The sequence below is a fragment of the Salvia hispanica genome, chromosome 2, assembly GCF_029641045.1.
Source record: "Salvia hispanica isolate PSC_SH4W2 chromosome 2, Shi_PSC_v1, whole genome shotgun sequence".
Taxonomy (NCBI): domain Eukaryota; kingdom Viridiplantae; phylum Streptophyta; class Magnoliopsida; order Lamiales; family Lamiaceae; genus Salvia; species Salvia hispanica.
In genome coordinates this window covers 33,517,492-33,530,338 of record NC_142693.1, presented here as the reverse complement: position 1 = coordinate 33,530,338, position 12,847 = coordinate 33,517,492, and the positions used below count along the sequence as shown (strand labels likewise).

Below are 12,847 nucleotides of genomic sequence, written 5' to 3'. Positions count from 1 at the left end.
AGTATTTGTATCATGATAATGCTTCATTAATACTACCTCTGTCCTTGAAATTTTTTCCTATTTTTTCATTTTCGTTCGTCCTCCAAAATTTGTCTCATTTCACTTTATACCATTTTTTGTGGTGGACCACATATTCCACTAACTCATTTATACTCATATTTTATTATAAAACTAATATATAAAAGTAGGACTCACAATTCACTAATTTTTTTCAACTCACTTTTCATTATATTTTTTAAAATCCGTGTCGGGTCAAAGTGAGACAAATTTTAGGGGACAGAGGTAGTAGAGTATATATTATATCTACGTAGGCGGTCACACATAGAAGCAACGAGAGAGTTAAGCTTACTACAAAAATACTTAGTATTTTAGAAATACAAAAACTGAGAGCAATCACTTGTGTTGAAAAGTTTTACAAAATAACAACAATTTAGGACGCAAAATAAAATGTCCCTAAATTAAAAATAAATTAACTTAATATTTTGTTTGTTACGATGCTTCCATTCGCGTCCTTTAATTTTAGTTGAAACACCAACAATAAAAATATTTTTTGAAGCATCAGTAGTATATTTAGAAACACAAATTAACGTCCTTAATTGTATTAAAAAACATTCCTTAAGTTTTTTTAGTGACTCTTACTAAGATAATTTTTTATATACAAACAATATTATCAAATTTTTAATATTTATATGTGAATTGTTGTCAAAAAGCTCCCATGATCACAATAAAATGATTATAAAATTATTATTGTTTCAAAACTACGAAACTAGAAACCTATATAATTTATAAATATGTCAAAACTAATTTATTTATCTTTTTGGTGGTGCGTTGAACTTCCACACCCATTAAGCCCATCTTTTTTAAGTGGGGGCATTTCTAAATAAAATTACACACACTATTTAATAGTAGTATGTATATATAATATATTCGTTGACAAATTAGCCTCAATTATTACTACAGTAGTCTCTCTATGCAGGGTATATGGTAGTCAACTAGTATTAAAAAATTAGTCATTTAAATCATAAAATTTTATTAATTCTAATATGCCAATTTTGAAATGGGAATATTGTTTCAATTTTTGTGAATTATGTGATCCACTCACAAAATGTGTAGTATAATGTATGTATATATATAGAAGTGGCGTTGCAATGCCCGCCTTGCTCAGAAACTGCATGCCCAGTTGCAACTCAATATATATAGGCTTCAACTCTCAAGTTTATCCATAGCTCTCCTCTCCAACTCTATCTTCTCCTCTCCACTCTCTTTCTCTAACTGCTTTTGTCGCAATCCCCACAATTAATTCCACTGCTCCATTTCTCTTTATAAATGATATCAACAAAATCAATTCCATCTCCAATCTCCATTCCCTCATGTCCGCCCCAGCGATTTCTACGATGAGAACCTCTCGAATGCGCCTCATGTCCGATTTAGCTTACGATCGAGGTTGAAAAATTTCGAAACATTCAGATCAATAGATACAAATTCATACATATACAGTAGATTTAGGAATTAATGAGGAAGGAAATCAAGAGGTCTGTGATGAAGAAGCTGGATCTGTGGATGCGCAGAGGCGGCGGATCGAAGGCGGTGGCTCCGGCGGGGTGTTTCACGGTGTATGTGGGCCCGGAGAAGCAGCGGTTTGTGATAAAGACGGAATATGCTAACCATCCGCTGTTCAAGATGCTGTTGGACGATGCTGAGCTGGAATACGGTTACAACTGCGACGGGCCTTTGCTGCTCCCCTGCGACGTCGATCTCTTCTGCGGGATAATCGCCGAGATCGGCGGCGACGAGCGCGCTTCCGGCCTCGTCCACGCCTGCAGCTGCAGCCCCTTCGTCAATCCGGCGCGGCGCCTCGGAAGAGCTGGTGATATGGCCAAGAGCTGCGGCGCGTACGGACTCCTCACGCCGCCGCGATTGGTTGGGATTGATCGAGTTTGACGGAGAATTAGGGAATATTCCAGTGATCGTGGCGTTTTGTGTATAAGTTTAGTACAAGTGTATCTAGCTAGGGTTTCATTCAGCATTACCGTATGTAATGTGTTGCTGGAAATTCAAAGGAATAACTAGTGTAGCAAATTAGCATTTTCTGAAATAATATTTGTGTTGTTGTTTTAACAAATTTTGAAGGTCATTCATTATTTGGTTGAATTCATCTCCGCCAGATTTTTGTTGAAATTTTTGTTTCTATCAATATATAATACTACTCCACAGCTAATAAAAAATGTACAAAGAGGAAAAGAACATGCTCTGAGTGAAGTCAACTGAAAGAGCATATAGTGGGAAACAAAATAAAGTCACAACATACATATTAATGGCACATATATAAAGTTATTGAATTTATAATGACAATTTCATTATAAAAATAAAATTAAATGGAAATTTTGTTTTTAATGGTATTTGAAATTTTGAATACTACTGTTGCACTTATCCATTAAGTAAATCGATGAAATTGTTGTACTAACTTTCATCTAGTGCTTCATTTATATGCAAATAGCTAGATTCATGCACAACATAATAATTACTCATTCTTACAATTAATAATCAAGAGTTTAAATTTGAACTAGTCACCGTATACTTGGGTGCACACGGATCCAATCCGATGTGCATCTGGTCCGCACCCGAGTCTGACCTGACTTGATTTTTTTATGAAAATGATAACTTTAATTAATTAATACAAGTATTTTTATTAAAACAATAGTCTCTTATGCAACTGCCATTTTGTATTATAAGAAGTGTTGGTATTTTATAATTAGAACACACTTTTAATTTATTCTTGAAACTCATAGGGAGAGATTAAATTATGCAGTAACAGTGCACCTTGGAATGGACACATCAACCCACCATTATTAATTAATTAAGACAGTATTACTCACTATATACATGTGTGTATGATTGGAAGAATTTATTTTATATACTATATTAATAGTATATCAAAAGGTGGCAATTTAAATTTGACACTTGGCAGATATAAAGTCAAACTCAGCTCCTACATATAATATGTGCAGTAACATAAATGTATTGGAGGCAGTGGTTCCAACTCAGACGTTTCATTATGATGTCAACATCCCATTAAATATTGTCCATTTCAAGAACTTTTAAAATTTAATTCAATCAGTAGAACCTGCTCGGAGAATTTGGTTCTTAAAGGTATGTTATGTTTATTCGGGGGAAAAATTTCCCAAAAAACTATGAATTTTGACAAATTTTTGTTTGACTTATAACTTCAGAAATTGTTCGTAAAATATTGAATTTAACATTTTTCTATGAGATTTGATTTAAGTGAAATTATAACTAAATTGATATCCAAAAAATTTCTTATAAAAGAGATCCGTTGATAAATTTTACTATATCACTTCTTTATTATATAGTGTTTATTTGGTTAGAAGCATAGGCATTACTATGAATTATGAAACATATGAAAGTAGCATTTCCCAATTTTGAGGAAAGCTCACTTTTCCTACCGTTCGCTGATAAAATTGAGAAAGTATTTAATTTCATAATTTCTAACAACTGATTTTGAAAGTTAAGGAATAGACAAAGTCAGCCCCAACAATATTCATCCTTTACTCGTTCAAGACTTCAACAACCGACTTGATCATTGATTCATATTGTTCTCTAGCGTTCCACCAATTTGTATTCCTACGAACTGAGAGTTCTTTTCAGTTTTCTTACTCTAGAATTTGAAATTACGAAACAGATCAAAACTCGACTAAAATCCATGTTTTTCTGGCAACTTGGCCTTTATTATTAATGATACATATTTTCCAACAAAAAATCAAAATTATTGTTGAATTCGTACGGTATATATGTATAAAGAATTTCAAACGAAAAAAATATATATGTAGATAGGAATGTAATCAAATGCAAACTCTAAATATTGTACAAACTCTAAACTATGATCTTGACTATTAAAAAATGTCAAAAGATTACAAAGTAACAGCAACAGAAAATATCAACACAGTGTCAACAGTTAACACCATGTTGATATTGTGTTAACATTGTACTAAATTGTGTTGACATCAAAATCTTGAAACTTTACATTTGTTTTGACATTGTGTTGAAAAATTTGGAGTTTGTACAATATATGAATTTGCATTTTATTACTACTCATGTGTAAATATATGTATCAAGCAATCTCATAACAAAATAATATCTTACTCTTACCACGATCCTATTTAATTTCCCACTGTCACAAGTAAAAAGCAATAACATAAAACAATTAAGGCTAGCAGTAAAATACTGCACATTTATTACAGTCGTATGCTCCTATTACTAGAAAATTTAAAAATTAATTTTACAAAATCAAGTATAATCATAAAAAAAACCCTACAAATAGAACCCTAATGCCGCATTCAAAACAGAGCAAATTGCTAATGTTGTGACCCCATTCTGAACGGTCCTCCAAAAGATTAAACTATCAACTCAGATGTATATATATGCTATACACCATTTGATCAAGCCTAGGCTTCATCATCCCCTCCATCTTTTCCCGATTCGTCGCCGGATTCGGAGGCTTCGTCATCCTCGTCCTCTTCATCATCAGACATATTCTTTATCACTTCCGTGATTATATCTTTTACTTCGGACTTCCTATGCAAAAGATCTACGCTAAAGTGGTTTCCTGATTGTCAACCGGACACAAAACAGTTAGTAAACCAGAAACTAAGCTTATATAGCAGTGGGCGTGTTATAGAGGTCATACCAAGTTGTCTGAGGATATCAGATAGTGTCGCCTGCATTTCACAAGCAAAAACGAAACGACTCATAAATAACGAATAATTAATCCAAGATTAATCATAACATGCAGTGTGTATGGCAAGTGGATAGCTTACAGTATTAAAATCAACTTCCTTGAGTATGTTCACTACAACTTCATGCATTTCTTCCCGGGTAGGCTCTTCTTTAGCCTTTTTACTTTTGCCTTCACCTGCTCCAAAACGAAAAAACAATGCTCAATGAAACTATGACACTATAGATGAGATTATTCTCAAGAAATCTGACAAAGGTTACTGGGTCGGGTGAAAAACATGGGACCATGTAGAACCAAAAAATGGATTTTGACTCAAGGTGCATTAAAATGTAGTTAAAGTTCAGTCAAGTAGGGACGCTTCAATAACTGTTGGCATGACGACTTTCATGCCAAAGATAACTCATTGCAGTTTTAACAAAGGATAGAAATAGACACCGTTTAACTGCAGATACACAGGATAGGTATGAATTGCTTCCTCTCTATGCATTTTACATCATCCAGATGAGCAGAAAAGACTAATAAGCATAAGGATTGAAGACCATACCTTGATTCTTCTTTAAAACTTTGGTTGAAGACTTGCTTGTAGCTTTAGCCTTTGCAGGTGGACTTGTATCGACCTCAGTTTGCTTTTCAGCTTTTTGTTTCTTAGCTGAAGTCACCTTCTGTTTACTCTTTGACTCAGTGTTAGCAGCACCTTTCTTTGATACGGAACTGGACGACTTTTTAGTCGATTTAGCAGGAGTATTAGAAGCATTTGTAGGGCTTTTCTTACCAGCAGACTTCTCAGCTGTCCTACCAGTATCTTTTTTAGTCCTCTTCTTTAAAGAACTCGGCTGGGTATTGGGTGAACCATTCTCTTCATCTGTGTCTTCCCCTGAGTTGGTCTCTTTATCATCGCTGTCCACCTGAGCAACTTTGTCATCCTCATCCTGATCTTCTTTACTTTCTAAAGATTCGCTTTTGTCATCAATTTCTTCGTTAGTTGAAAGTTTTCTCTTTTTTCCAGAATCAGAATCCGTTTTTTGCTTCTGCAGGAAATTAAAAATGCAACAGTAAGGAAGCAGAGGATTTTGAACATAGACCCATCAAGGCAAGTCTACAATTCTCACTACACTCTAGAGACCTAGAAATTTCTTAACATGAATACTCCCTCCGTCCCATAAAAATATGTGCACTTTCCATTTTCGTTCGTCCCATAAAAATATGGACATTCCATTTATGGAAAGTTATCCCAATTTATTACCCTTATACATCAAGTTATTTACAACTTATACCACCATTAAAACACTAATAATGATATGGGTCCCACTATCCACTAATGCTACTTTAACTACCCTTCCTCTCTTCTCTCTTACTTTACCAATTTTGTCTTGATTCCCATGCCATATCATATGCCCATATTTTTATGGGACGGAGGGAGTATTATATTAACGATGCGATATTGTAACTATTGAAGATACTAAGCAAAACTTATGCAGTATTTAAATAGGGCTTCATTCTGAAAGTTAGCAATTTCAATCTGCACAGCGAGTTAGTAGGTTCCAACTTCTAAAATCTACAATTGGAGACAACTATTTATAGCCTAACATTGAGATTAAGGTAGGAAACAAATACAGAGCTAGCACCAATGTGCAACATGCAAACAAGTATACATGCATCACAGTAAGCCATAGTCAACACAGTATAACAGTGATGACACAGAAGATCGGAGAAAGATAACCAACCAACTGTCCATTGAATTGACTTTCACCACTAACATTATTTATACACAACCCTTTCAACTGAACGAGAAAGAGTCCAACCTTGGTAGATTTCCCTCCAGCCAGGTTAGAAGAACCAGGGCTTTTGATTACTGGGTCATTACTCTTTCGCTTCTTACCCTTCAGATGTTGTAATGGAAGGGAAATATTAAAAAAAAAGAAAAAAATATTGTTATTACTTATCAGGTAAAACATAACATGCAGCAACAAAGGTAAATGAAAACATTGACTAACCTTTTCCTTGTCAGCAAGCAACATCTCTGATGTGACATGAGGAGATTCCAGGAATTCCAATAACTTCACTGAGAGTTCTTCCTGGATGATACAAAATAATATTAACAAGTGGAAGAGATTTCAAGAATTATAACATAGTAGAACACATTACAAAAGCTTACCTTCTTTACATAAGCCTTATTGTCAATATTAAGAACATCACAAAAATCTATCAATTTTTCTTTGACACATTTATCAAGCTTCTCCTTAACTTTGGTCCTCTGTTTTCCCTGTTAAGACATATAGCATATGCTATTCTTAGTGCAAAACTAGCTGTAGATACAAGAATTTAAAAATTCAAATATAATAAAGAAAAAAAAATACACATGCTCGTGCCGTAAAGAAGTTTCTCAAGCACATGAGAAACAACATAAATATCTCATCTTAGTAGGTGATCATATTTGAGAGTCAAATCTTGTATATCCAAACACTATCACATTGGAAAGACTTGAAGAGCACACTATAAACAAATAAGGATCTGCTTAAACTGCAAATGACTCAATTTTTTTGTCTCAAGACACTGATATGGATATGCAGAAAAGATATCTTTTAGTTTGTTAATTACTAGTACTATTAGTTGTTTATTGTTATCAAGAGTCTTGTTATTAGTGGAGTCTTAGAAATAGGTTTATCTGCAAGAGTTTTATTTACGTTGGAGTCTTTTATAGAGGAGTCATTTATCTTTTATCTTTTTTTACTATCTAACCTTCCAATCCTATGTTGATATCATGCTGCATCTGATGTTTTGTATGATGCATAGCAATGGAAGGCTTAAAATGAAAGTCTTATTTGAAAGTAGAAAGTAAGAAACCTAGGGTTTCTTAATAGAAATGTAAACTTAAAATAAAAACATATAAACATCGGCCTACGTGCACAGAACCAGTCACACAGTTTAACACTGAGAGGGATGATTTAAAAGATGAATATTTTGAAACTAGGCAATTCTCAGTAGAAAAGACTACACAATTGATGCTTGTCACATCATCTGCTACCAAATCATAAGGTTCAAAAGTGAAGTGCGATCAATCAGAGTATATTAGCAACCCCTATGGTGAGTATATGATGGCACAAAAGATTATTAAAGCCTTTCTCATCAGAAAGCTAGAAGAACCATGCAAACTAATGTATTTACTTAATGAAATCAATCAAATAAGGAGTACAAAATTATTTTACCATATGAAGGTTTCCTGAAGATATTAAATTTAAATCTCTCAACCAATCAAAGGATGTGAGCAATAAAACAATTATTTATCTAGTTGATACAGTAAGATAGCCATAAGACTCGAACAATGTAAACCTCAAAAAGAAGAGAAGAAAAAGAGAGAAACACCCCACCTCGTTCTCAGTCCATACAAAACCTGAAAAGAGGCCGATATTTTTCTTCAGATTATGCACCTGAACAGAAGGGGTAACCATGAGACTCCAGATGATGACAGAAAATGAACTGGGTAATTCAAAATCACCATTGCAGCGAAGTTGCAGGATAAGCACAACAAGATATATTTCAATATGAAACCTTTGCTTTTTTCCCATAAAGAATGGTGTGAAGAAGGTGCAGGTTCTCATCAGCTTTCCTCTTGGACAACTTGAAGGCCACTGAAACATGCATAAGATCATAGAAACAGCATGACTCATTTTAGCATAACAAATTAATTCGTTAAAAACATCAGTAGATAAAGCCATATACCAGAAACACATCATTTGTAACTACAGCATTATGCCATTATATATGCTCATAAGGCATAAGCTATCAGCTAGGACTGTCTTGCCCTATCGTAGAAAACACATGTGATGCACTCACTTCATCCTCAGGCTCCGGATGCAGCCATGTATAAACACAAACAAAGCTCATCACATGATAGTCATGTTTTGGCGACCTACTAATGACAAGACAACTAGACTTGTTCGTTGATGTAAACCATTTGGATCTTTATAGGAAATACAAGTAGCAAAATTAATAGTAAAATTTTCATAAAAAAACTTTTTAGTAGTAGCAAGCTAGTTTTATAAGTACATGAATGGACAACTTACTAGTGCATGTTCCGCAACTGATGTAATGCACATAAACTCAACTAGATGAGGGACTCAGTCATCTCACTCCAAGTCATATAAGAAAATCACATAAGCAAAGATCTGCTTGCAGAACACACATGACATCATATATTTGAAGTTTCAAAAGAAAACAACAAAATTTGCAGCAGCAATCATCACACAAAAATGAATTTTGAAATCACAACCCAGCTTATAGATTTCCATTATCTAATACTATCTCCCTACTTCATTGACCAAAAAAGGTAAATCCAAAATGACTGAAATATACCATTGGGGATGTCTTTGAGCTGTGTGCCTTGACCCTGTCAGAATAGAGCGAAAGTAGCAATTAGAAATCCTAAAGACAACCCATATAAAAAACAAAAACTAATGATATAACAGCGAAGAACATCGAACAAGATATATGAAAATTAGCAAAATTTCCTTCTACTGCAGTACCATTCAGTCCGCATAAAACATACCAAGTGCATGCTATCAAGGTAAGAGCATTCTTTTCAGTAAAAATACATGTCCAATTTCAGGAAAGTAGTAACTTTCCGAAGGCAGGATATATAAAAACTATATTTATGTAATGAGATTGCTGCTAGTTAGATAAAATACTTATTCTATCTCAGAAATTATTAGCTTGGATCGACAACAAGCATGTAATGAGATCATTCTCTCTCATTCATGTCCGCTATTAATTCTGAAACTTTACTGTTAAAGCAAAATGATACTCCCTACTATATCTATTCTTATGAACTTAATTGAATCAAAACTATGAAACAATTTCTGTATCAGTTTATCGTCTCGACTTTCAAAATAAGACATGATTGCAAAAGATAACAATTTTAACCAAAAAAAATTATGTTAATCACAGTAAGTAGACGGATCATGGTACCTTCTCAATTGCCAAAGGCTTGCGAGCAGAACTCTTTGCCGACTCATTCACCGTGAATCTCTCAACTGTCTTCCTCTCCCTGGTCGGCCTGTCACTCACAGGCGTCCTAGGTGACGACAGTTCGTCCGTCTCGGCCGCTCTCTTTTTTCGTGAATTCGTTGCTGCACTCTTCTTCTCTTCTCTATCTTCGCCATCTTCTTCTCCGCCACTTTTAGCCTCTTCTACTACTTGTTCCTCCCCCTTTTCCTCTACTTCTTCGTCTTTCGCTCCCTCGTCTTCCCCCGCATTCCCACCTACTTCTGCCATCTCATCATCCTCCACCTCCTTCTCATTCTCCTGTTGCGTTTCCTCAATTACCTCCTTTTCCTCCAGTTTCGCGGCTTCCACGAAGCCAGCATCGTCCTTGAGTACCCCTTTTTCTTCAGCCTTCTCCTCCTCTTGCTTATTGCATGCTTCCGACGTTTCCTTCTCCGGTTCCATCAGAATTATTCGGTAGCGATCAACCAAAACCCTAAATACCTGCTCACGGTGGTTTGTATGTATGAGTGTAGCAGTGTGTTGAGGATTTTCAAGTAGATTTTGTGCAGGAAGCAATAGATCAGGGAAGCTAAAGCTCTTCGTTGTGAGTGATTTTGTGATCTTAATCAGAAATACTATAATTAAAAATTAGGGCAAAAAGTTGGGGTCACAATTTGGGGATTTCGGGATTTTGTAAATACATTATGAATTAGATTATGATTTATTTATGCCATTTACTAAAAATAAATTGTTATGGAGGAATTCAATTTATTGGGTGATTAACACTTACTAAAAATAAATGTTATGGAGGAATGCAATTTCTCGGGTAATTAACACTTACTAAAAATAATTGTTATGGATAATTGCATTTTATTGGGTAGGTATATCATGAAAAGTCTATCCAAAGGGCATATATATTTAGTAGGACTATTCAAAAATTAAATAAGAAAAATAATCAGAATCTTATAACTAAAGACGGTGTAATTTTTCATTAGTTTTTCTAACTCTTCTTAATTAATACTTCGTTCCATAGTAATGGAGGCATTTCTTTTCGGTACGGAGATTAAGAAAAATTGTGTTAGGTGAATTAAGTAATGGGAGAGTAAGGTGGAAAATGAAAAAGGTAGAGAGATGAAGAGAGAATAAAGGAAGAGAGAGTGGAGTAGGTGTAGAAAAATATGTTGACTTTTACTGAAAAAAGAAATGATTCTATTAATATGAAACGTACTAAAATGGCAAAATGACTCTAATACTATGGAATGGAGGGGGTATTTATTTCCAATTTTAAAATACATACAAATTTAAATATTTAAGGCTCCATAGCAATTATTTTTAAAAAATTAATAGTAGTAACTAGTACTCCTAATTTTTTGGAATCATTCTTAATATAACAATAACATAAATTATAATTATTAAAATAAATATTATTGTTATTATTATTACAATTAATTAATAATTTATGAAAAATAAATTAATGTAATTAAATTTATGAATCAGAATCAGAATCATATAAATAACAATACCACTACTTATTATTTTTAGGGATATTGACACCTAATATCATGGAACTTTCAAAAAGTTAAATTTTTCCCACGAATTTTGAAATTGACAAATAATATCCACGAACTTTACCCCGAGTCTGTTATTTCCCACTAATGAAAAAAATCCGGCTATATTAATACATTGAAGAACAAATTTGGAGGGTGTGCTTCAAAAAAAACTATTCTCAAAGATTGAAAATCTTGAAACTCTCAAAGTTGTTGTCGAGAAATTAAGAAAAAAATCCGTATCATGATGTTAGTTGAGGGAATTTTTTTATTGATGGAAAATAACAAACTCGAGGTAAAGTTCGTAATATTAATTATTTGTCAATTTCAAAGTTCGTGGGAAATTTGAAAATTACAAGATATTAGGTGCCAATATCTCTTACCTTTATTATTTTTCTAAATAAATTTTAATATAATTTTAAAATTAGTAATAATAAGCTTAATTAAAAACTCGAATATTTAGTTAAAAAAAAGCTTGCTTTGGTTTTTATATTAGTTAATTAATTAAAATTAAATTATTCAACACTGTAAATTTATAATTCTAACAAATTTTTTTTTTTAATGTTTCCAAACACGTGATATAGTATATCAGGAATCATATTTCGTACTTGTATTCTTAAACACGTGATAGGACATTATTTTTAAAAATAAACAATTTTTAAGAAGAATCTAATTTTGTTGTTGTATTAACTAAAATTATGCTCGGATAAGTATCAAATTAAACAGTGCATAGAAAAAAAGTTAGAGATTGGATTTGCTTTCGAATACGGTTTAACTCTCAATCAATTCTTGCGAATTTGGCATACGCAAGTAATTTTTTTTAAAAAAGTAGATGTCAATCTTGAACATATGTCCATTTTATCATTCTGGTTCTAAACTTTATCTTTTGACTTTTTTGGCCATGGAGAAGAGGAGTAGAATTGTGGCAGAGATGATGCCGGAAAAGGATCTCGTTCGTCATCTATGAGGAGAGTTGTTGGAATTTGCATTGCACGAAGAACTGCTCCTTCAGCAGAGGCTTCAGCCATGGCGGCCATCTGTTCTCTTCCTCATCACCTTCCTGTTCAATCACACAACTTATGCTCAACAAAAAATGGAGCTACAAATATCCAAAAAAAGAAAATTTGAGCATTAGTTTACCATGATTCTCTTGTTTTTAGGCTAAGACTTCACAAACAGGGGTTTCTTGGTTCTCAATCGCCAGTTTGATGATTTATGATTTTATTTAAAAAAATAATTTTGATAATTAAATAATTAAAAATTATTTAAATTGGTCTAAATTTTGATTAAAATTGTTGCCTATTAAATATTAACGGAATTATTAGCGGATGACCAATTGTAATCCGATTTGAAATGTACAAGATCAAAAAATTCAAAAAATAAAGTTTATGACCAAAATGAGGCATATGTTCAGGATCAATTTTGAGCAATACTCTTAAGAAAACTAAAATTTAAATTTATAACCTTAAAATAAAAGAAATTTAGCATAATTTATTTTATTAAGATCTTTAATGGAGTATATACTGTTTTAAGGGCAAAATCGATATTTGCTTCTGAACGCATT

General features: G+C 33.2%; 2 protein-coding genes across 3 annotated transcripts; one reads left to right on the top strand and one right to left on the bottom strand.

Annotated features, from left to right (window-relative positions):
* The first annotated feature begins 1,162 nt into the window (after window positions 1–1,162).
* LOC125193247 (auxin-responsive protein SAUR29-like) lies at window positions 1,163–2,122 on the top strand. The gene has a single exon (XM_048091016.2). It carries the CDS (start codon window positions 1,513–1,515, stop codon window positions 1,939–1,941), a length of 429 nt encoding a protein of 142 aa, XP_047946973.1. The 5' UTR covers window positions 1,163–1,512; the 3' UTR covers window positions 1,942–2,122.
* A 2,107-nt stretch (window positions 2,123–4,229) lies between these two features.
* LOC125220243 (DEK domain-containing chromatin associated protein) lies at window positions 4,230–10,410 on the bottom strand. Of its 2 annotated transcripts, XM_048122405.2 has the most exons (11): window positions 9,719–10,409; window positions 9,107–9,140; window positions 8,303–8,382; window positions 8,122–8,181; window positions 6,909–7,016; window positions 6,748–6,828; window positions 6,556–6,633; window positions 5,298–5,781; window positions 4,836–4,930; window positions 4,706–4,736; window positions 4,230–4,624 (listed from the first exon to the last, which is right to left on the bottom strand). In XM_048122405.2, the coding sequence occupies exons 1-11, from the start codon at window positions 10,196–10,198 to the stop codon at window positions 4,464–4,466; spliced, it is 1,692 nt and encodes a 563-aa protein (XP_047978362.2). In that variant the 5' UTR covers window positions 10,199–10,409; the 3' UTR covers window positions 4,230–4,463. The 2 variants fall into 2 exon arrangements, with proteins under 2 accessions (XP_047978362.2, XP_088922078.1); XM_089065952.1 differs by lacking the exon at window positions 6,556–6,633 and having other exon boundaries at window positions 9,719–10,410.
* Between the last annotated feature and the right edge of the window lie 2,437 nt (window positions 10,411–12,847).